At 35.5% G+C, this 26,146-nt stretch overlaps 1 protein-coding gene across 1 annotated transcript in view; it reads left to right on the top strand.

Annotated features, from left to right (window-relative positions):
- MIB1 (MIB E3 ubiquitin protein ligase 1) overlaps positions 1-26,146 on the top strand; it is a 138,034-nt gene that overhangs the window by 46,852 nt on the left and 65,036 nt on the right. The window contains exons 8-10 of the mRNA XM_059138816.1: positions 5,476-5,620; positions 7,887-8,020; positions 11,175-11,282. Of these exons, the coding sequence (XP_058994799.1) occupies positions 5,476-5,620; positions 7,887-8,020; positions 11,175-11,282 (387 nt within the window). The remainder of the gene's footprint in view (positions 1-5,475; positions 5,621-7,886; positions 8,021-11,174; positions 11,283-26,146) is intronic.

The raw sequence follows: 26,146 nt of genomic DNA, 5'->3' as shown, positions 1-26,146 counted from the left end.
GCCCTGGAACTTTATTTTTGTCCAAAAAATTAAGTAGCATATGATCTGTTTGTTTGCTTTTGATATTGAAGTTGGTTAAAAAAATATATCGATTGTCTTTAAGCCTAACTATAGTGTGGTGTTACATAAATGTAATTTTTGACATGCTTTTATAGGAGTTACGTATACTATTTTAAGAATTTTTAGATTCAAGATTTAAGATTTAGATTTTTTTAGATTTAGATTTAAGATTTAAGATTTAGGTTTTTTTAAATATTTTATTTTTAAATAAACATATAATGTATTACTAGTCCCAGGGGTCAGTCAAGATGTTTTTGTTTTTCCCCTTAGCAATGACACCTTATATGTAACAGCTTATGTCTTTGAAGTGCCCAGTTATTCTAAGCACTGTGCTAAATGATGAATATATACATACATGTGAACAAACATACGTGTATACACACATAGATACATACACAGACTTTATTTATCCTGGGAATATTATAAGCAGGTGGTGGTATGGCATCCTTATTTTAAAGATGAGGAAGTCAGAGCTGGGATTCTGAACTGGAGTTTGAACCCAAACCTGTTCTACTTCAAAGCCCAAGTCATCGGTCTCCCATAGTAAGTTGCTGTATAAGAAAAACCTGTAGATTATATCTGTAGGGGAATTCTGGGATTCCAGTGGTAATTGTGTAGAATTTTAATCTTCCCAAATCATCTTGATAAAAATAGTCAACAACTGGATTAGCATAACCAAAAAAATCCAAAGCTGCAAACATCTGTATAAAAACCAGGTTACAGAGTAGCCTATTGAACTCTGAAATACGAGCTAGTAGTGAGAAAATACTGACAGCTACTAGATCTACATCTGTCTGCCCAGCAGCAGAGAGAATTAATTGGCATTGGATGGCCCTGAAAACAGAGGGACTCCAACATTGCTAACAAGTATTCATTGGCTAGTCTAGATTAATGTAGAAACAACAGCCTTGGGAGGACTCTTTCAGACTCCATTTTGGGGTGAGGGTAATAGGTCCATGCTAAAGGTTAAAGGAATTGGAAATGCCTGGGTCTGACAACTCTCAAAATTAACCAGCCATAGCTCCTTTCCTCTAGAGAGCCTTCCCATTAAGGAAGAACTGAGGGAATAGAGACCAAATTTATTAGAATGGAGACAGTAGGTGCAGATGAAAGATAAAAGTTGGAAGGGATCACAAGTAGATCCCTATACACAGTTATTGAAAAATGACAAGGAATAGCATAACTTCTTTATAGACAAATGAGAATATATTAGAAAGATACGCACATAAAACTAAAACCTAATGATTCAAAATGAGCCAACAAACTAAAATGATAAAAGATGAAAGAACAAAATAGATCATAATTAGAAATGAGATAACAGAACTTAGGAAAGAATTAAGAAGGAAAGGAAGATAATTTTATGAAAGAGAAGAGTAAGCTTGATGCAACACAGATCAAATAAATATGACAGATATGCCTTAAGAGAAACAAGGTAAAAAGAAGAAAAATTGCTAAAATCAAAAAGATAAAAAGTATTTCAGGAAAGTGACAAATATATCTAATAGTAGTGTATTTGGAGTCCTTGCAGAAAAGGAAAAATAAAAACCAAAGCAATGGAATATAACAACTGCTAAAATTTAAAATTTCAGAAAAGAAGTCCCCAAGTTAAAAGATTTAAAACTAAATATTAAAAGGACACATTGCATACTGGGGGAACTGAGAACACAAAACACTGAGCCATATTCTGGTAAAATAACTGAATCTTCAAGAAAAGAAAAAAAAGTCTTTGGGTATCTAGGAAAAAAAGTCAAGTTTTACTTTAAAAGAGAAAGAAAAATCTGATCTCAATGCTTTATGATTTCAATGAAATAACATTTAGGGTATTCAAGGAACAAAAATGTAAGCTAAGAGTTTATAACCAAACTGACTTTCAAGTATAAAGGCTATAAATTGCTATGAATGTATAAGAATTCAGAGAATTTTGTTCTCATTAACCTTTTCTGATTGGTCTATTAGAAGATGTCTCAGACAGCCAAGATGACTGGAGAGAGACCAATTTAAGGGCTCATGGTAGACATTAAATATGTATGTATTTGTTGAACTAAGAGTAAATGATAGTTAAAGGAAGGGTTAGAGTTTGTGTAATGGTTATAAGTTCTATCATCACAGATAAAGTATAACTGTCAAAAAATAGGTTAGGATTGGAGGGAGACTATGGAAAGTTTAGTAAACCGTTTGCTTGCCTCTGGTTATTAACTGGAACTAAATACTGTAACTTTAAATCAAAATATTGTGGGAGAAAGAAGGTAAGGCTAAGAACATGAGTGATTCATTTCAGTGTTGTATATACGGGAACCAGTTGACCAACATACTCTGGCTCTTTTTTTTTAAAGAGGAAATTAGGTTTTGTATATATACATTATGTTTTAGTATTATTGTAAATATAACTATTAGGATAATTCAGAGTTTATATGAAGAAAGCAGACAATGGAGGAATTAACCATTACACTCAAAAAACATGTTTCCATCTAAAGAAGGAATGTGGTATGGCGGACAAAGGTAGAAGGGAGATGTCTTTGAATATGTCTTGTTTTATAGATTTGATTTGAAACCAGATACATATTTTATACAATTATAAAGCAAAATCAAATTCCTAAAAGTGGAAAATGAAGTAAACAAACTTAAATGTGTATCTTGTTGTTATAACCATACAGAGTGAAAAGTACAAGTGATTTTTAAGCGTAGTAATTTGTATCTTTTTAGGAAGAATATACCCTAAAGAACTACATGTAAAAAACAATTTTTTAACAATTTTCAACAGTTTTCAGAGATCTTGTTGTTTGTGATAGTGTTAATATTATTATCCTGAGATTGTTGTATGTATGATATGACAAAAAACCAAATGAGTAATTACATGGTAATTCTAATTCTGTTATCCCAAGTGGCCTTGAGAACCAGAATGATCAGGGTGGGAAAATGAGATATGGATGTAACGTAAAAGAGGCTGAGTGAAAACCTTGTACTCTTGAATTTGCATTGGAAGAGGGTTTATGTATTTGTGATTTATTTTATCTTCAAGACAAAACACCCTCCTACCACTGTTTCCTAGCTCTGTCCGTGTAAAGACTTAGAAACAGTAACCATTCTAGTAACAATAACCAAACTTAGTGCCCAGATTACAGTCTTGAGGAGTAGCCTTTCTTTCTGTAAAGAGATATGAACTATTTAAATTATACCAATTAGCAAAATCCAGATTGTAAGGAACTTCATAGGACAGATAACCCTGTTTCTTCAACAAATAATTGGCAGAGAAAAATATATGTATAGATTTTATTTGGAACTTGATTTAAGCAGACTGAAAAATTTTATCATTTATGAGGGAATTGGAAATTTGAACACTGGTATTTTATGATATTACAGAGTGAATTGATAATTTGGGGAGGGTTGTTAGTAGTAGTTTCCACCCCCCCAAAGTTTACATGATTAAAAATACAGGAGGAAATAGAATGGTAGGGGGAAACAAGATTGGCCATGAGCTAAAAATTGTTAAAAGTAGTTGATGGGTATGTGGGGATTCAAAATACTGTTACGTATTTTTGTATGTTTGAGACTTACTATAATTAAACAGTTAAGGGGGAAAAAACAAAGAATGCAGCCTCGTAGAGTTTGAGATGATGGAAAATTCCAAGAGAAAATATCTAGTTAGAGTTTATAAAATTGATGTGTGTTAGGGGGCAGGGGTAGGAATAAATAGGGCTAGAGAAGTATATTTTGGAGTTTTTAGTAATAAGGTGATAGTTGTCAAAGTGGATTAAACTTTTAAGGAAGAGGAGTAAAAAACAAAGGAACAAAATTTGGGGGACAACAAATAGATTTAGGGATCTGTAAAAGGACAAGGAGCCAGTGAGTGGAGAAAGAGAAGGAATAGGTAAAAAGGTTAGACTGCCATCCAGAAATTAAGGGGATAGTTTGAAGTAGTTGTAGTCACATGCTGTGGAAGGGCAAAGGATAACATATTGAAGGACAGTCTACTCTGTTAGGAAGTAGTCAGATATTATCACTTTCTTCACCAATTTTCTAGTATTGTAGTTTGCTGTTCTGTGTGCTTAAGGGAAAGCGTTTTGGACTGGAGTTTGAAATGGGGCTAATAATAGCGCTTTACTTTCAGGGTATATGTATTAGGTGAGTTAATTTGTATAAAGTTATTAGAACAGTATCTGCCCATGGTTAAGAGTTGCTGCTAATTGTGTTCTGAACCCAGTTGACTTTTTTTCATTCATTCATATATATATATATATATATATATAATATATATATATTATATATATTTCTTTTTTTGTTTTTTTTAAAGATTTATTTGAGAAAGTATACATGGGAAGGAGAGACAGAGGGAGGGAGAGAATCTTAAGCAGACTCCCTATTGAGCACGGAGCCCCAGGCTCCATCCTACAACTCTGAAATCATGACCTGAGTCGAAGTCAAGTTGGATGCTTAACCAACTGAGCCACCCAGGTGTCCCCCTTTCCCATACACTTAATAAGTATTGTTTCTACATACTTCTCTCTTGGAATGGATACTGAGTACCTTTTTGGTTAAGTATAGTTTATTTTAGAAATCAAGGTTTTATTTTTTTAGGCTAGATTGGTGGTGAATTTTGGACTTTTTGATTTATAAATTCTCAAGATGTAAGATAAGATTATGGGGTTAAAAGGTTGGGTATCAACCCTGATATGAGGAAGTTGAGAGGCAATGTGGGGGGCTTGCGGGGTAGGAAAAGAATAAATGAAACAAGATGGGATCAGGAGGGAGACAAACCATAAGAGACTCTTAATCTCACATAACAAACTGAGAGTTGTGGTGGGTGGAGGGGGGTAGGGAGAGGGTGGTGGGATTATGGATACTGGGAAAGGTATGTGCTATGGTGAGTGCTGTGAAGTGTGTAAACCTGGCGATTCACAGACCTGTACTCCTGGGACTAATAATAACATTATTAATTAAAAAAATTATTTAAAAAAAAGTTTGGATATCAAAAAGCAAAATGTTTTGAATTCTTAAGAATGATAGACTGTCATGACTTATTTTTGATTTTATATTTTTGGGGAAGTACTATAGTTTTGTTTATTAAAATGCTTTTTATTTTCGGTTTTTTGGTGGACAGCAAAGCAAAGTTTATTTAGCGATAGTACAGAGTTTATTGAGCGATAGAACAAAGTTTATTGAGTGATAGTACAAAGCTCCTGAAGATGGAGGGGACCTGAGACAGTTGCCCAATTAAAATGTTTTTTAAAGATACTCTTTCAAGTTTGTAGCTAACAAATAACCACTTGAATATGTTGTCCTTTAACAGTTTTTTCATTAGGAACAAAATAAAATTAATACTTTAAACATGTAAGAGCTAACAATTGAGTTTTTTTTCCCCTATGGTATGTACTTTAGACTTGGGAACATGAACTAATTTTTTATTTTTTTTGAAAGACTTTAGGTAAAGTTGGCCGAGTACAACAGATTTATTCAGACAGTGATTTAAAGGTGGAAGTTTGTGGAACATCTTGGACGTATAATCCAGCAGCAGTTTCCAAGGTGGCATCTGCAGGATCAGCCATTAGCAACGCATCTGGTGGTATGTTTGTATTGTTGTCTTTAAAAGTAATACGGTTTACATTAGAATCTTTGCTAATTTCTGTGTTCTCTTGTACAGCTAATGTTGTATGTGTTCTTAATTTTCTCCCAGATCACGTGACCTCACTTGAATGTTGACAGTTCTATACTTTTCTAAAGGTTTTTGTTTTTTGTTTTTATATGAGGTTTTTTTATTTTTAAGGATTTTATTTATTTGACAGAGATCACAAGTAGACAGGCAGGCAGAAGAGAGGGGGAAGCAGGCTTCCTGCAGAGCAGAGAACCTGATGCAGGGCTTGATCCCAGGACCCTGAGATCATCATCTTAACCGAAGGCAGAGGCTTAACCCATTGGCCACCCAGGTGTCCCTGATGAATGGTTTTTGTTCTGACTGAGGTATACCCTGGAAAATTTTTGAAAATAAGTGCTTTTTTGGGGGCATAATATTGAAGGTGTTTCCACATCAAATCTGAGATAACTGAAATTCATCATTATACTCTTTAGTCAGAACTTTTGTTTTCTGACAAGAAATACCACTTTCTTAGACTATTTTATTCTCTTTTTATTTTCAACATTATTGCTAGCAGATGGCTTTCTTCCTGGATATTTTTACATATCAGCCATGGTTTCTTCCTTACTATTTATTTTATTTTTATTTTTATCTTTTTAAAAGATTTGATTTATTTATTTGTCAGAGAGAGAGCACAACAGGGAGAGTAGCAGGCAGAGGGAGAAACAGGCTTTCTGCGGAGCAAGGAGGCAGATACAGGGCTTGATCCCAGGACCCTGAGATCATGACCTGAGCTGAAGGCAGATGCTTAACTGTCTGAGACACCCAGGTGTCCTCTCACTTTTTTTTTTTTTTTTAAGATTTTATTTATTTATTTGACAGACAGAGATCACAAGTAGGCAGAGAGGCAGGCAGAGAGAGAGAGGAAGGGAAGCAGGCTCCCCGCTGAGCAGAGAGACCGATGTGGGGCTCAATCCCAGGACCCTGAGACCATGACCTAAGCTGAAGGCAGAGGCTTAACCCACTGAGCCACCCAGGTGCCCCTGTCCTCTCACTATTTAATAAGAGTTGTTATTCATATAAAAATGTATAATAATAAGTAGGAAATCATCTTGAAATGTGAATAAGTTGAAAATAAGTAGGAAATCGTTTGAAATATGAATAAAGCTGGATGTTTGGGTAGATTCATGCCAAAGTCTGTCCTTCCTGTGCTCTAGCCTTACATACACATAGCCTCAATTCATTCTAGAACATATTGCAGGGTACTATGTATTATCATTCAGAAAAGAAGGTAGAGCCATAATTAAATTTTAAGAAAGTAAAGGAAAACATTAGGTGACCTCCGGTTTTATTTTATACTGCTTTCTACTTGTGGTGCTGTTTCTTCCTTCCTGATGTAATTTGTTGGTGTGCTTAAAATTTAAATCAGGCAGTGTTTATTTTTTTACCTTGTAGTTAGATGGCTTCACAGCACAGTCAGTGACTACCTATTAATACAAAGAATGAGAAATAGTTAATATCCTACTCAAATAATTTGGACTTGGTGTTGATCCTCTGCCTCACTTCGTGATTTCTTTGCTTTCCACTAAGTAGATTCAAGAATTAAGGAATAGAACTTGGTAGTTTCTTTACTGATGAATGCTACTTAGGAAAAAAAAATCTTATGAAAGAATCTGAGTAAATACATCCCTAGTTCTTTTTTGTTTTAGTCAGTACTAATCACGTGGCACCTGTTGAAATATGTTAACACTTAGATGGCCATTTTCAACGGAAAATTGGTTTGTCCCTAAAACATTTCCCCAAATATTATAGAGATTACATTGCTTTTGAATCAGAATAATTGATTTGCTGATTTATTCTAATGTGTGTAGCAGAGAGCTCTGAGGTAGGGTATGCTTAAAACCTGAAAGAAAGTATGTATTGTTAGGATACTTCCATTGTAGTGTATTCATTTGTGATTATCTTTGGTATGACTTCTAAATCTTAATATTGTTTATATGTAACTCTTTTTCTGAAATTGTAACTTGAAATACATGAAGAAAACTGGGAATACTTAAGAGTTGGAATTTAATGCAGTTTTATTTGGTATTATAACTTGCTTGGGTAATATCTGTAGTATAGTATGAAAATAATATTAATGATAGAAATTATAAAAAAAAAGATAAGTATGTATTACAGTTATGTGGGTAATACTTATCTGTTAGTAGTTAAGGTTCGAGATCCTCCTGTGTTAGCAGCTTTATTTGATGCTTTACAGAAAGACTCTCCCAACTCTTGAAGAAATTATTTGAAACCCAAGAATCTGGTGACCTCAATGAAGAATTAGTTAAGGCTGCTGCCAATGGAGATGTTGCTAAAGTGGAAGATTTGCTAAAAAGACCAGATGTGGATGTGAGCATTGAAAAATTATTTGAAGCATGTACAAAAATAGAACAGTATAATGAACATAACAGTTCAATAATTATTGAGATTTTTCTACATGTGGTTCAACTATTCCTCTTGTTTTTGTGAAGTATTTTTAAAGAAGACGCTGGAAATCATCAGTGTACTCTTCTAAAATATATTGACATTTTTATTTTAACACTGTGACCTTTTAAATTTATGGTTGACAAAATTTGCATTTAGGTTTTCAAGTGGTCGTTGTCCTCCATTTCTCATGGAAATGTCATCTTATCGTGTCTTTTACATGTACTTTCATAAATTTTATAAACAGTTTTCTATCCCTCTTCTCAAAACATTTAATCTAAACCTTTTCCTGTGAAAATTGACTATTTTATAGTTTATAGTGCAGAACAATTAAAGGTTATGCATTTTTTTTTAGAAGATTTTGTTTATTTATTTATTTCACAGAGAGATAGCAAGAGAAGGGAACACAAGCTGGGGCGTAGTGGGAGAGGGAGAAGCAGGCCCCTCACCTGAGCTAAAGGCAGACGCTTAACTGAGTGAGCCACCCAGGTGCCCCAGAAGTCATGCATTTTGTAAATCTTAATAGTTTATAGTATTTTACCTTTCACGTAAGCCGTATTTTAGGTGGGCCATTTTGGTTCTAGGTAGGCATTCATTGGCTTTATTATTGCTACCAGGATGATGTTCCATGCTGGCCTAGAGATCGTAGTTGGAGTAGCACAACATCATATTCCTACGAGCTCGTGAGGCGTTTCAGTTACGAGGGAGATGTCAATTGCAGCAGCACAGCACAGTGGTTTCCTGATTGTGTGATATATTACAAATACTTTATTTTGGTTGTCAAAGTACCAAATGACTTTTTTATATTCAACCAAGCAGATTTAAATTATACTTATTTTTTTTCTTCATTTAATTATTAAATAAGTTTTTTTAAACAATATACATTCTAAACATTTACAAGACCAGTGCTCTAACCCCTGAGCTATGGAGCCTTCCCATTCTAACCATTTAAAGGGAGAAAATAGTTCTACAAGGTTTGTTAGGAAAAACATTTCCTTCTCAATTCTACTTACCCATTCTTCAGAGACAACTGTTTTCACCTTGTTCAGTTGATTTTCTTCATATATTTACCTCCACATCTTCTAATAACATATTTCTATTGTTTTTTCTTGATTTTTATGTTTTAGGAGTTACCTTTTGATACTTCACTGTGAAAATGAGGATTTAGCTTTTTTTCTCACCTCCAGCTCATTCCCTTCACACACTCTTCTCAGCTTCTTAATGTGGTTAGGTTGTATGGTGACTTTGTAAGATTAAAATTAATTGTGCATGGTATTATTTAAATGACATTCATATCTGAGCTAGACGATGCTAGATTGTATTTTCCTATATAACCATTTACTTTCCTTGTTGCTCATAACTGTTTTATCAAAAAAAAATGAGGTGTAATTTATATATAATGAAATACATGGATCAGTTTTGACAAATGCATACATGTAACTCACACCCCTATTAGATAGAACATTTCCTTTATTCTAGGAAGTTCACTTACAGTTTTTCCCAATCAGTCCCTCTTAACTTCAGACATAGTTTAACGTTTTTTTCATTTGTTTGTAATCTATATTGTTATAACTGATTCTTCTGCAAGCTTCTAACTGTCTAATCTCCCAAGACATTCAGGCACATCAGGTATGTGTTCATTTCATCTTCTGAGAGATAGTAACATAGGAGAAAATGTAGGTGACTTTTGAGTATGGTGATGACTTTTTATTTTTTTTAATTTATTTTTATTTTTATTTTTTTTTGTCAGAGAGAGAGGGAGAGAGAGTGAGCACAGGCAGACAGAGGGAGAGGGCAGGCTCCCTGCCAAGCAAGGAGCCCGACATGGGACTCGATCCCAGGACGCCGGGATCATGACCTGAGCCAAAGGCAGCTGCTTAACCAACTGAGCCACCCAGGCGTCCCTGCTGATGACTTTTTAGATATAACACCAAAGACATCATCTATGATCTTGTAGGACTCAGAGTTTTGTGTCTTACATTTTAATCTATGATTCATTCTGAGTTAGTTTTTATGAAGGTATATGGTTTGTGTCGGGATTCATTTTTTTCCTTGGGTTACTCCTGGCATTAGCCATTAGGTCTTTTCTCTTGGGCTGGTCTGACTCCCTAGAGTGGTCTCTTAATTCTCCTGCATAGAGGGTATAAACCTGGCTGCAAGCTCATGAATAGTGAGAAAGGGAAGAGGGCTTGGATTCTCAGCATTCATCATTTAAATGTTTATATGAAACTTCTGATTTTAGTACTTTGCCCCAATGATAACAGTGCTTGGTTTCTGTAGGCTAGGGACATTTTACTCTTTCCAGAGAATAAATTTTTTTTTTTTAAAGAATAAATTCTGCTAGCGGTTAAGGTGGACCACTAACTTAGCTGAGTGGAGTGAGGGAATCCAGGGATATAAATGCTTTAAAAAAAAAAAAAACTATTAAAAAAAACAATAGCTATTAACCAGTGCTTTTGCATTTAGCACTATGTTATGGAGAAATTACTTATACAACATCAGCGAAGTGAAGAAAACATTGAAAATTACTACTCTATGTCATAGTTGTGTATAGCTACCCTACTGATTCATTCATGTGTTCCTCATGATAGGTGGCTCACAGTTAGTATTCAGTATATTTGTTGAATTGTATTTATTTATATAGTGGACAGTATCTTTTTTAAAAGTTTTCCATTTACTTCATTGCTCTTTTTTTTTCCATTTAAGCAGAGACTCTGAACTTTAATAATTCAAATAGAAATAAATATACAAAATATAACTTACTTTACTCTCTCACTTCCTTTCTTTTTCAACTTTGCAGATTGGCTAAAAGAGTGCTTTGATAGCTCTTTGAACAATGGAACTTTCCTCTTTAAAAAAAAAAGCGTCTGCTCCCTTCTTTAGATTAGAGGAAAGTTTCTGGTGATCTGTACTAGGATATATGGAACACCATCCTAAATTACTTTCAAGGAATCATACAGTGTGCTAGATTTATTTTTTTAATTTTTTTTTCAGTGTGGCAGATTTAAACCTATACTATATATTGGCTCTTTTGTGATTTGTGACAATCCTTCATCCTTTTTTTTTCTTTTTTATTTAGGTAAATGGACAATGTGCTGGTCACACAGCGATGCAAGCTGCTAGTCAGAATGGACATGTTGACATTTTGAAGTTACTTTTGAAGCAAAATGTGGATGTAGAAGCAGAGGTAATTAAACTAAGCTTGAAAAATACTTAAGTAAAAAATTAATGTTCTATAAATGGTACTTCTATATTATAAAATGAATTGCTTTCTTTCCTAAAATTTAATAATCACCTAAGGCTCTTCTGGTTGGAAAGAAAAATTTGACAAGAGATAATTTGAAGCATTTCTTGTTTCTCTTTGATCTCTCAATACTGTAGATATAACCCTAAGTGAAGATAGGAGTTGAGTTTTCCTTTACTATATATAGTAGGACCACCATGCTACAAGAAGCCCAGATGAGTTCATCCAAGAATCATACTAAAGAAGTTGAGGGAAAGAGAATATATAGATCATGTAGGTCAAGATTTTTTACTCATCAGTGACACTCAGAGGGCTTTATTTTAATCTCATAAGGGAATCAGTAAATTAGAATTTGTTTAGTCTTACTATTTCTTGACTGTAATGTGGATCTTTGAAAACTTTACAGAGCATGTTTATCACTAGATATGTGCATATATGCTTAATTTAATTGAGAGTATAGTCTTTTAAAAGGGAAATGAATATTTTTTACTGTCATTGGAGTTTCAGTTGATAATTTCTCTGTGTGTTATGAAGGATGTTGTCCTTTGTGACAGTATACTATAACTTCATTATTGAGAAAATACATTAAAATCACATGTTACAGGGGCGCCTGGGTGGCTCAGTGGGTTAAGCCGCTGCCTTCAGCTCAGGTCATGATCTCAGGGTCCTGGGATCTAGTCCCGCATCCAGCTCTCTGCTCAGCAGGGAGCCTGCTTCCCTCTCTCTCTCTCTGCCTGCCTCTCCCATCTACTTGTGATTTCTCTCTGTCAAATAAATACATAAAATCTTTAAAATGCAAACTATTTTTAAAAAATCACATGTTACAGTATAAAGGTTATTTAGGAATAAGTCAAATCCTAGTAAATTTAGACTAGGCAGAAAGATGTAATTTTGTCCAAATGATACTCCCATCTGAGGAAGCTAAATGACTTGAATTTCTGAGGACTAACTTAGTGGGCTAGCCTGTTTTTATTAATTAAAAAATTTTAAAGACACATATTTGAAAAGAGAAGTCTTACATTATTTTTGCTTTTTTCTTAGATTGAGTGTGTTTTGATTGGTTGGACAGCTACTAAAGAATCAGTGGTATTGTAGTTGTACATAAGTCATTTCTGATGTTGGAATTTTCTTTTTTGTCTAAAAAAGCTTGAGTTTTAAAGTAGCAAGTAGATGTTTATAAGTTTCATTACTGTGATATCTCTATGAATGAGATTATATGATTTGATTTTGTTTTCACAGTAGTAATTTTTTTAAGATTTTATTTATTTATTTGACAGACAGAGATCACAAGTAAGTAGGCTGAGAGGCAGGCAGAGAGAGAGGAGGAAGCAGGCTCCCCCCAGAGCAGAGAGCCTGATGTGGGGCTCGATCCCAGGACCCTGGGATCATGACCTGAGTTGAAGGCAGAGGCTTAACCCACTGAGCCACCCAGGCGCCCCTGCACAGTAGTAATTTTTAATTCACATCTTTTTTGGTTATGAATTTAGGAACCCAGTATATGTTACAGGATTTCTTTCAGTAATGAAAAACTTAATTTAAATTTAGTATTTTGTAGATGGAAGACACTTACTTATTGTGTTACTGTTTCCATCTAGCTTGGGGAAATGGAATGAAATTTCCCGAGTTGAATACCTCATTTTTAAAAAAATGATTTTATTTGTTTGAGAGAGAGAGAGAGCACAAGCAGGGAGGGGCAAAGAGAAAGGGAAAAGCAGGCTCCCTGCTGAGCAGGAAGCCTGATTTGAGGCTCAGTCCTAAATCCTGAGATCATTACCTGGACCAAAGGCAGATGCTTAACCAACTAAGCCACCAGGTGCCCCAAATATCCATTTTTTATTTAATGAATCCAGCAACTAAAATAGCAAGAACTACTAACATACCAAAGCCCTTCTGATTATAGCTAATAAGACAAGAGGCCATAAGTAACATATTTTGCCTTATTTTTTATAAACTGTGCTTTCTGATTCAGAATTTGATTAATAAAGCAGACAACATGGGACTATCTAACCATTTGTGTTTCTAAAGACTTCTTATTCACATGAGGGGTTGTGCACAATGGCAGTGCAGCTGTGGGGGTGGGAACAAAATTGGCACTGTTTCTTAACTAAATTCAAATACAAAACATGGGTAGCTGATTCTATAAACCCAGTAAGATTGGAGTTGGGGTGTGGCGCAGTAAGCTAAGTGTTTGTAAATAATTTCTTTGAGAAAGTTTTAAAATTATGTCTATTACTAGATCAGTGAGATATATCTGGACTTCAACCATACACCTCATTTGGATTTCCATTCTCTGGATTTCTGTTTTAAAAACCCTTGTAGGCAAAGAGAGGTAGGTGAGGGATGGGATATTAGGTAATGGGCAATAAGGAGGACACTTGATATAAAGAGCACTGGGTGTTTTAGGCAACTGATAAGTTGCCTATAACATCAGTGCCCTTGAAACTAATAATACACTACATGCTAACTAAATTGAATTTAAATAAAAAATTAAAAAAAATAAAAAATAAAAACCATTGTAGGCAGATATAATTTATAGAAATAGTGGGAGAAAGGGATACTTATACCTCAGGTTAAATTAATAACACAGATTCCCAATTGGCAAAGAAAAAACTACATTTAAAAATTGGGTTAAAATATAAATATAATTTCTAGCCTAAGACTAAAACAAAAAAGTCATCAAAGTATCATTTTTCTAGAATTTAAGAATTTATTAGAAACAGCAGTGTAGTTTTTTTAGAACAATGGTTCTCAACTGGGGACATTTGGAAATGTCTGGGAACAGTTTTGATTGTCACAACTGGTGGTGGGGGTGTGGTGGTGGGAGCACTACTGGCATCGTAGTGGTAGAGATGAGGAATGCTACTAAACATCCTATAGTGCACAGTGCAGTTCCCACAACAAACAACTATCTGGCCCCAACTATAAAATATTGCCAAAGTTGAGAAACCCTAGTTTAAAAGACAGAGAAAACAGTTAACTTTACAAATGCACTTAAATTTGTGATTCATCATTTGCCAGCCTTTTTTTAAAAGTAATTTGTCATTATTAATTTTTTTATTACTGAAAATTTCAAATATTTATAAAAGTAGAATAATAGAATGAATCCTGTTTTCCCATCACCCCACTTCAGTTATTTTTCATGGCCAATTTTGACTTAACCTGTACCATCCTCCCTTTCTACTGAAGCAGATCCAGATACATTATTTCATCTGTAAATATTTTGGTATGTATCTTAAAAGAGAAGTTCTCTTTTTTTTAAACTTCATTATATCTTTACCAGACATAAAACAATAATAATTAAAAGTGATTTAAAAAAATTAAATTGTATTAAAAGTTTTGAGGTTAGCTGAAGAGTAAAATAATAATATACTTTGTTCTCTAGTTATCATTCTGTAACGTTTCATTTTCTTCATCTGCATTAGGAGGTGAGCTCAAGATAGTATAGATTAGGGGTTGCAAACTCTAGCCTGCAGGCCAAATCCAGCCCTCCATCTCTTATTGGAATATAGCATATCCATTCATTTATTTATTGTGTATGGCCACTTTCATGTTACAACTGCAGAGCTGAATAGTTCAGACAGGAGACTGGGTGGCTTGGAAACCTGAAATATTTACTTCCTGGTCCCTCACAGAAAAGTTTACTGGTCTCTACTATAGATGACTCTTGCAGTTCTTTTGTCAGTTGATTTCAGCTGTTATTAAACTAAATTATTTGGTATATATTATACCTTTCTAATATGTGATATCAGATTACATTTTTTTCCTATTTCTTCTTCTTAGGGAAAACTAAGAAAGTTTTCTCCATCTATGACCTACTGAGTACAGTAGAATTACATTCTGTTTCCTCCTTAATGTATAGGTAAAGGCACCAAGAACTGTGAGATCTTAGGTGTGTTTTTATAAGTGAGCTAATTTTGGATCCCTTAGGGACTTAGTATTTTTTTTTTTCCCCTACTGATGAATTATAAGAAGATAGATATGGTTGATTGAATGAAAGACCAGTTTAAAAAAGTATGTCATTTACATTAAGTTTTCAAATACAGTACACATATATACAGCAGTTGTCTGGAAACTTGGGAGTGGTTTTATCATTTAAGGTTGATGAAAGCTGTTTTGAAGGAGAGGACTAAGTAGAGAACAAAACAGAGTTTCTCAGAAAACCCACATTTTAATGGTATTGTTGCTGTCTAAAGTGATACTGGGCAAAACGTTTAATTGGTATAAACTTCAGTTTCCTTATATATGATAAGAACTTAAAAGGTTGGGGTGTGGAGTAAGGGCAATAAAATACTATCTATAGTATACAACGGCAACAAGGGAATCTGTGGTGTTATTATTGCCTTTGTTTGATTGTTTCTTTCCAACTGGCAGAAGGCAGAGAATATGGTTTCTTTTTTTTTTTTAAAGATTTTATTTACTTATTTGAAGACAGAGATCACAAGTAGGCAGAGAGAGAGAGAGAGAGAGAGAGAGAGGAGGAAGCAGGCTCCCTAGTGAGCAGAGAGCCCGATTCGGGGCTTGATCCCAGGACCCTGGGATCATGACCTGAGCCGAAGGCAAGGGGATTAACACACTGAGCCACCCAGGTGCCCCAAGAATATGGTTTCTTAAGAAACAGATACTAATTCTGTCTGATTCTTACCTAGTAATGAAAGCAAATCTGTAGAATTTCTATATAAATGTAAAACTGAGAAGGAAAGGGCAAGTGGGCTTCAAGACTGGTCAATTTAAGGAAATTCTTCTCTTAGTAACCTCCAAAATGGCTCTAGGAATTGGTGTACATAGTTCCTGAGGACCCATGTTAATTCAGTTTCTGAATTAACCCCACCTCCCTATGGCCATCCTCCACCCCCAAAACTGGCATTATTAAGAATGTGGAGCGTCAACAAAAGATTAGATTTTCAAGACCCATTAAACAGTCTTTAAGTTGTCTTTTATAGGAAGGCAGACTAAAATCTGAGATTGTCCCAGCAGAAAAGGTCAAGCTTTAAAAGGAGACAACACCAGAGTTTTTGTCTTCCCTTATCTGCCAATTTTTTCAGTTGCTGAGTTGAGTTTTACCAGATCATCACTGATTTGTCTTTTGTTTCTTCACATTCCTCATTTGGTCCATCATTAAATCCTATTGGTTCTTAGAATATATCCAGAATTTGAACTATTTTTACCCTTCCTGCTGCTACCACTTTGGTCCTCACACTTCTTTTCCCAGATATTCTAGTGGCTTTCTCTCTTACTCCCTTCAGCTATTGATTCATGGCTGGCTTTCTCTCTTGCTCCCTTCAACTACTTAATGAAACCCACCCTGGGAGGCCATCCTTTGGCTGTCCTACCTAATCCTTCTTACCTGTGATATTTTTTCTTTGGCCTTTTTACTACCTAACATTTACATTTTATTTACTTATTTTGTTTATAATGTTCTGTCTCCCCTACTAGAACTTAAAGTCTATGAGGGTAGGAATTTTATTTTGCCCATTGCTGTATCCTTAGTGTCCAGAACAATACTGAGCTTGTAGTAGACACACAATAAATAGTCAATGAATGAATGAAGCAGAATACACTACTTTCAAACAATTGTATCAAAGTTTTAGTATGATCAGAGTATCAGCATCTTGATGAACTAAATGAGTTTTAGGGAAAAGAAGATGAAGTGTACAGTATTACTGACGATATTTAGGGATAATAAAATAGTTGAACTAATTTACTGAAAGTGTCAGCATGTTCAGGAAATGTTTAATTCCACTGATGTTAAAAATCACAGTGCTTACTGAGAAGGTTCTGGGAATATAATGTTGTATGATGTAGTAGAAATTCATCTCCCCACCTAGATAACAACTGTACTGGCAGAATTCCTTCTTTTTTTTTTTTTTAAAGATTTCTTTTTTAAATTTTTTTATTTGACAGACAGAGATCACAAGTAGGCAGAGAGGCAGATGAGAGAGAGAGAGAGAGAGAAGCAGGCTCCCTGCTGAGCAGAGAGCCCGATGCGGGACTGGATCCCAGGACCCTGAGATCATGACCTGAGCTGAAGGCAGAGGCTTTAACCCACTGAGCCACCCAGGCGCCCTGGCAGAATTCCTTCTGATGTAACTATTTTAGAACTCTAGAGTCTACTAAAGTCTTGTTATGTCCAGAGGAAGGACTTACAAGTTAATTGTGGTTGATTTTTGTCAGTTTTAACTCTTAGTTCAGCAGGTACTACCTATACCTCACCTTCCCGCCCAGGGGCAGACAGCCATGTTCATGTTCTTAGATCACCCTGCACGGGACAGGATGGGCAACAAGGAGTCCTTGCTACAAATACCAGGATCTGTGCACTGATTGCTGCCTCTAACCATGGATGTGCAGACACAGAGCTGGACAGCCATTGTTGTATTCTCCCATTGTTGTATGCCATTTTGCCATGGCTGAAGTGACTTCCAGAAGTTCTAAGGAATGGTATCTTTCCTGCTCTCCCCACACCATTTTTTCTTCTTTTTCTCCTTTTGTGACCTTGGCATTAAAGTCTAGGACTTTCAAGAGCAATTATATATATGAGAAATTAGAAAGTCACTGCACATGTCCAGAGAAAGGTACAGGCTCAGAAAAGACCATAAGTTTACACTTCAGGTTCTAACCACAAAGACAGTCTAAAGCAATCAAAAACAAAACAAAAACGGAAAACAGCAAACCCTGCAAAAGAGGGAGAATCTGATTGCGAGAGTTACTGGTTATTAGAATAAAATGTCCAGCTTTCAACAAAAAAAATCACAAGGCATACAAGGAAGCAGGAAAGTGTGGTCCATTTAAAGGAAGCAAAATAAGCCAGCAGAAACTACTGTTGAAAAAATCCAGATGTAGACTGAATAGACAAATAACTCTAAAACAATTACCTTAAAATGCCCTAAGAGCTAATTGAAGATGAGAAGAAAGCTAAGAAATGATGTATGGACAAAATGGAAGTATCAGTGAAGACATAGATAACCTAAAAAGAGACCAAGAAAAGATTCCAAAGTTGAAAAGTATAAGAAGCTGAAATGAAAAATTCGTGGAGGAATTCAGAGGCAGATTTAACTAGACAGAAGAGAGAACTAGTGAACTGGAAGTTAAGGCAATCAAAATTATGGAGTCTGAGGAATAGAAGGAAAAGAGATTGGAGAAAAAAATGAACAGAGCCTTAGGGATGTGTAGAACAGTATCAGGTGGACCATTGTATGCATTGTGGGCGTTTGAGAAGTAGAAGGGATTGGGTGAGGGTTGGAGGGAAGAGAGGGGAAAGGGCAGCGAGATTATTCAAAGAAACTATGACCAAAAATTTCCCAAATTTGATGGAAGACATGACTATAAACATCCAAGAAGCACAGTGAATTCCAAGTAGGATGAATTGAGTGAGACCCATACTGAGACACATTGTAATCAAACTTTAAAGAGCCAAGGCCAGAGAATCTTGAAAGAAATAAGAGGGATGACTTGTCACTTGAAAAGGGATCCTTGTAAGATTTTCAGCAGATTTCTCATCAGAAACTTCAGAAGACAGTGGTGGACTGATGTTTTTAAGGTGCTAAAAAGAAAAAAAAAACCCCTGCTAAGCAAGAATCCTGTATCTAGCAAAACTCTCCTTTGAAAGTGAGAGACATTCCCCAAAACTCAGGGCATTTGTTACTGGCACACCGTCTTGCAAGAAATCCTGAAGGGAGTTCTGCAGATTGAAATGAAAGAATATTAGATAGTAACCTGAAGCCATATGACAAAGTAATATCTCAATAAAAGTATAATATGTAAGCAGTTACAGAAGATAACATTATTTTAATAATGTTTATAATTCTTTTTGTTTCCCAGATGATTTAAGAAACTAATACATTAAAAAAAATTATTAGTCTAAAATCTAGCATTATTGTAACTTTGATTTGTAAATCCACATTTTGTTTTCTATGTAATTTAAGAAACTTAGGGATTTTAAAAAATTATTAGTTTATGGTTTTGATTACACAATGTACAAAGTTGTAATTTTGTGATAACGATAACAAAGGGTTGTGGATAGAGCGGTAAATCAGTTATTTGTTTTTGTTTTTTAAGATTTTATTTATTTGAGATAGAAAACACGAGCAGGGGGAGAGGGGCAGAAGGAAAGGAAGGGTGAGAAGCAGACTTCCCACTGAGCAGGGAGCCCAAGATAGGGCTAGAACCCATAACACTGGGATCATGACCTGAGCCGAAGGCAGACACGTAACTGACTGAGCCACCCAGGTGCCCCATAAATGAGTTTTCAATTAGCAGTAATTGTGTCTCAGATAAACCTCGCTGTTTATGATACTGCCACTGCACAACGCTTGTAAATGAGTTTTTATGTTATTGAAGTTAAGTAAAATGTTTTTTACTTCAAAATATCAACTAAATATAAAAGAGTAATGTAGGAAATGAGGCAGCAAAAGCTATGTGGCATCTAGAAAAATTATAGCAAAGTGACAGAAGTTATTCCTTATCAATAATTACTTTAAATATAGTGGATTAAACTCTAAAAGAGACTGGCAAAGTAGATTGAAAATTATCTGATATGTTCTGTGTATAGGAGACTCCCTTTAAGATGCATAGATAGAAATAGGTTTAAAGTGAAAGAATAAGAAAAGATACTGATGCATATAGTAATCAAAAAAGGGCAGGGATAGCTATATTAATTTTAGATAAAATAGGTTCTAAATCATGAAGGACATTGTATATTAATAAAAAGTACAATACAACAAGAAGATATAAAATTTCTAAATATTTATATGCTTAATAACAGACCATACAAATATACGAACAAAATTAACAAAAGTGAAAGGAAAAAGACATTTTTACACTACTGGTTTGAGACTTCAGTATCCTATTTTCAATAATGTATAGAACATCCATGCAGAAGATAAGAAATATGAGGAATGAACAATAGAGTAAAGCCAGCTGGAGCTAATAGACATGTACAGAGCCCTCTACCTAACAATAGCATGTACATTCTTCTCAAGTGCACCTGGTGTGTTCTTTGTGGTAGACTATATGTTAAGTCACAAATTAAATCTCAGTATATTTGAAAAGGTAGATGTCTTACAAAATATTTTCTTTGACCACATTTTGATGAAGTTAGAAATCAATAATGGAAGAAAGACTGGAAAATTCACACATTTGTGGAAATTAAATAACATACTTTTAAGCAATGAATGGATTAAAGAAATTGCAAGGGAAATATGACAATACTGAGATATGAATGAAAACAAAAGCCGAACATACTAAAACCTGTGAGATGTAGTGAAAGCAGTGCTAAGGGGGAAATTTATAGCTGTAAATGCTTATATTTAAAAAGTGATTCCAAATCAACAACCTAATTTTACAGCTTAAGGAACTAGAAGAAAAAATTAAATTCAGAGATAGCAGAAGGAATGAAATAATAAATATTTGAGCAGAGATAAATAAAATAATAGAAAAGCAAGAGAGAAAATAGTGAAACCACAATGTTGGTTTTTTGATCAACAGAACTGATAAATGTTTATTTAATTAGATTGATTAAGAAAAAACACTCAAGGGATACCTGGGTGGCTCAGTTGGTTAAGCAGCTGCCTTCTGCTCAGGTCATGATCCCAGCGTCTTGGTATCAAATCGCACATCGGGCTCCTTGCTCGGCAGGGAGCCTGCTTCTCCCTCTACCTCTGCCTGTGTTCGCTCGTTCTCTTTCTCTCTGACAAATAAGTAAAATCTTTAAAAAACACTCAATTACTAAAATCAGAAATGAAAATGGGGACATTACTACCAATTCTACAGAAATGGAAAGGTTTTAAGAGAGTACTGTAAATGGTTATATGCCAACAAATGGGATAACCTAGATGAACTGGACAAATACCTAGAAACACATTTAAGGCCTTTATTTCCTTGTTGATCTTTTGCTTGGATGATCTGTCCATTTCAGTGAAGGGAATGTTGAAGTCCCCTACTATTATTGTATTACTGTCGATGTGTTTGATTTTGTTATTAATTGGTTTATATAGTTGGCTGCTCCCATGTTAGAGGGACTTATTAGATCTTCTTGTTGGACAGACTCTTTGAGTATGATATAGTATCCTTCCTTATCTCTTATTATAGTCTTTGGCTTAAAATCGAATTGATCTGATATAAGGATTGCCACCCCAGTTTTCTTTTGATGTCCATTAGCATGGTAAATTGTTTTCCACCCCCTCACTTTAAATCTGGAGGTGTCTTTGAATTTCTTGTAGTCAGCATATTGATGGGTTTTGTTTTTTTATCCATTCTGATACCCTGTGTCTTTTGATTGGGGCATTTAGCCCATTTACATTCAGGGTAACCTGAGAGATATAAGATTGAGAGATATGAATTTAGTGCCATTGTATTGCCTGTAAGGTGACTATTATTGTATATTGTCTCTGTTCCTTTCCAGTCTACTACTTTTAGGGTCTCTCTTTGCTTAGAGGACCCCTTTCAATATTTCCTGTAGAGCTGGTTTGGTGTTTTCAAATTCTTTCAGTTTTTGTTTGCCCTGGAAGCTTTTCATCTCTCCTTCTTTCAGTGATCGCCTAGCTGGATATAATATTCTTGGCTGCATGTTTTCCTCGTTTAGTTCTCTGAATATATCATGCCAGTTCTTGCTGGCCTGCCAGGTCTCTGTGGATATAAGTCTGCTGCCAATCTAATATTTTTACCATTGTATGTTACAGACTTCTTGTCCTCTGTTGCATTCAGGATTTTCTCTTTGTTGCTAAGACATGTAAATGTTACTATTAGATGACGGGGTGTGGACCTATTCTTACTGATTTTGAGGGGGGTTTTCTGTACCTCCTGGATTTTGATACTTGTTCCCTTTGCCATATTAGGGAAATTCTCTACAATAATTCTCTCCAATATACGTTCTGCTCCCCTCTTTCTTTCTTCTTCTTCTGGAATCCCAATTATTCTAATGTTGTTTCAGCTTATGGTATCTCTTATCTCTCGAATTCTCCCCTCGTGGTCCAGTAGTTCTTTGTCTCTCTTTTGCTCAGCTTCTTTATTCTCTGTCATTTGGTCTTCTATGTCACTAATTCTTTCTTCTGCCTCATTTATCTTAGCAGTGAGAGCCTCCATTTTTGATTGCACCTCATTAATAGCTTTTTTGATTTCAACTTGGTTAGATTTTAGTTCTTTTATTTCTCCAGACAGGGTTTCTCTAATATCTTCTATGCCTTTTTCTTTCGAGCCTGGCTAGAACCTCGAGAATCATCATTCTGAACTCTAGATGTGACATATTACCAATGTCGCTATTGATTATGTCCCTAACCTTCGGTACTGCCTCTTGTTCTTTTTGTGGTGAGTTTTTCCGCCTTGTCATTTTGTCCAGGTAAGAATATATGAAGGAGCAAATAAAGTACTAAAAGGGTGACAAAGATCCCAGGAAAATGTGCTTTAACCAAATCAGAAGAGACCCCAAATCATGGGGGGAAGAAAACGGGTAAAAAGAAGTTCAGGAAAAAAAATAAAAAAAAAAGAAAACAAAAAACCCAAAAAATATAAAAAAGAAAAAAATATATATATATTAGACTGGTGACTAGAGCAAGGTCACCCACTTAATTTTGGTAGTAGTTTGGTCTCTTAGAAGAAACTACCTCCCAAAATTTTAAGGAATGAAAAACATATATAAGGTTAGATACAACGAAGGGATGGAATATGACTATAAAGATGAAAAAAAAATTTTTTTTTAATTTCTAAAAAAGGAGTTGATAAGGTAAGTTGGTTAGGAGAATAAAGAAAAAGAAAGTGGAGAGAATTTGCTTGGGCTGGAAACTAGAACAAGCCTGGTGCTAGACTTAGGGTGTATTTTGATCTATTAGAAGAAGTTGTACCCCAGATTTTTTAGAAGAAAATAATCCTATGTGTATACAAAAAATAAAGTTAGATACAATGAAGTATAAAATATGATTATAATAATGTTCAAAAAAGATTTTATTTATTTATTTATTTATTTCCGCAAAATCATTTCCTTTTATTCTGTAGAACTTCAATCAAGTAGACTTGTGCATGATTTATGTTTAGTTTATACATGATGGTGGGAATTAAGACTGAAGATAAGGCTACTGGGGAAATGCCTGCTCTTGATTTCCGAGGATCTTCAGACCAGGGACTGCCTATTTATTTATTTTTTTATGAAAGGTATTGTTAGGATAAACTAGTTAAAAAACGTTAAAAGAGGAAAGAGTAAAAGTTAAAAAAAATAGCAGAAGGGAAAAAAATAAAGTTAAAAAAATTAATCAACTTTGCAAGACTAAAGAATCATGGGGAGAAAGCTATGAATTCCATGCTTCGCTTTCTCCTCTAGAATTCTGCTGCTCTCCTTGATAAGTGAACTTGGTCTTGGCTGGATTTCTTGTTGATCTTCGCATTCCGTAGAGTTCCAGAGGATGGGAATGAAAATGGCGGCCTCCTAATCTCTGGCCTGAGGAGCTGAGAGCTCGGGTCTCCACTCTCAGTATGCCCTCAGAGAAAACCAGTCAATCACTCCTGTCTCCCTGGCCTCAGCTGTGCTTGGAGAAAAACGCTTAATCACTCCCATCTCCCTAGCCTCCGGCTGTGCTCTGAGCTCACCCAGCCTATGACCAAGCGTCTCTGTCTCTGGCAGACAGTTCTGCCTGGAGTCTCCAAACCCTGTCGATCCCTGAGCTCTCGGGTTGTGGGGGGGGGGGGTGCGCTGGATCTTGTGGGGACCTCACTCACAGAGCAGTGGCTGGTGCCATGGATTATGGTTCAAGATAACCCTGAGTTGAGAGCTCACTCCTCAGCTCCATCTCTATAGCCGGTTTCCCTGCTCTAATACCTGTGAGCTCTGTGACACTCAGACACCCCCGATCCTTCTGTGACCTCATGGAACCTGAGGTCATGCTGTCCCTGTGTGAGCTTCACCCTGGTTTTCCTCTGGAGTGATGTCCCTCAGTGGAGCAGACTTTTTTTTCCCTTAGATTTTATTTATTTCACAGACAAAGATCACAAGTAGGCAGAGAGAGAGAGAGGAGGAAGCAGGCTCCCCATTGAGCAGAGAGCCCAATGTGGGGCTCGATCCCAGGACCCTGGGGTCATGACCTGAGCTGAAGGCAAAGGCCTTAACCCACTGAGCCACCCAGGCACCCCACTGGAGCAGATTTTTAAAAGTCCTGATTTTGTGCTCCGTTGCTCCTGCGGGGAGCCGACCCCTCCCCCTGCGGTCTATCTTCCTGTTGTTTTGGATTCATTTCTCCGCCCGTCCTACCTTTCAGAAAGTGGTCGATTTTCTGTTTCTAGAATTGTTGCTCTTCTCTTCGATCTCCTGTTGGATTTGTAGGTGTTCAGAATGGTTTGATAAGCTATCTAGCCGATCTCCTGTTACCTGATGTCGTCTCAGCCTGCTACTTCTCCACCATCTTGATTCCTTCAAATACCTAGAAACACGAAACCTACTCAGAATGAGTCAAAGAAATATAAGAATAGAAGGAAATGACCTTGACATAATAAAAGCCATATGTGAAAAATTAAAAACTTGTCCTCTAGGATCAGGGAAAAGATAAGGATGTGCACTTTTCCATTCATATTCAACATGGTACTGGAAGTCCTAGCCAGAGTATTTAGGCAAGATAAATAAGAGGCATTCACACTGGAAAGGAAGAAATAAAATCGTCTCTGCAGATTATATGATCCATGTAGAAAACCATAAAGTTCCACACAAAAAGCTTTTAGAACTAGTTAAGATAATTCAGCAAAGTACCAATACTAAAGCTAGTTTCATTTCTGTACATTAGCCATCAACAATCAATAGAGGATATTAAGAAAACAACTCCATTTATAATAGCATCAAAAATAATAAAAAAGTACTTAGAAATTAATTTAACCGAAGAGGTGAAAGACTTGTACTCCTGAAAGAAAGAAGATATAAGTAAGTCAAAACATATTTCCTGTTCATGGATTGGAAGAATTTGTATTATTATGTCAAAACTGCCCAAACTGATCCACAGATTTAGTGTAAACCTTGTCATAATCTCAGTGACGTTTTTTGCAGAAATAGAAAAATTCATTCTGTAATTCAGTATGTCATCTCAAGGTACTTCAAAATAGCCAAAACCATTTTGAAAAAGAATAACAGAATTGTGGAAGACTCGTTCTTCCTGATGGTTCCAGACTTACTACAAAGCTACAATAATCAAAACAGTGTGGTACTGGCATAGATACAGATACATAAGCCAGTGGGATGGAATAGAGTCCAGTAACAAATCCTTGCATACACGGTCAAATAATTTGTGACAAGGGTGCCACGATCATTCAGTGGGGAAAGGACAGTCTTTTAAATAAATGGTGCTGAAAAAACAGGGTATCTATGTACAAAAGAATTAAGTTGGACCTTTACTTAACATTGTCTATGGAAATTAATAGGTCATAGACCTAAATGTAAAATCTAAAAGTATAAAACTCTTGAAAGAAAACAAAGGGCAAAGCTCCCAACATTGGATTTGGCAGTAATTTGTTGGGTATGACACCGAAGGCACAGGCAACAAGAGAAGAAATAGACGAATTGGACTTCATGAAAATTAAAAACTTCTGTGCACCAAAGGACACTATCAACCATGGAAAGACAACTTGTACAATGTGGGACAACACTGGCAAATTGTATGTCTGATAATGGGTTGATATCCAGAATTTTGGAGAATTCTTAAAACTCAGCAACTACAGAAAAATGATGCACAACTGGACAAGGGACTTGAGTAGACATTTCTCCAGAGAATATATATGAATGATTCATAAGCACATAAAAAGATGCTAACCATCACAAAGCATTAGGGAAATGCAAATCAAAACCA

Source organism: Mustela lutreola, chromosome 11 (assembly GCF_030435805.1).
Source record: "Mustela lutreola isolate mMusLut2 chromosome 11, mMusLut2.pri, whole genome shotgun sequence".
Lineage (NCBI taxonomy): Eukaryota > Metazoa > Chordata > Mammalia > Carnivora > Mustelidae > Mustela > Mustela lutreola.
The sequence above is the reverse complement of the archived record's forward strand: the minus strand, read 5'-3'. Positions and strand labels throughout refer to the sequence as shown.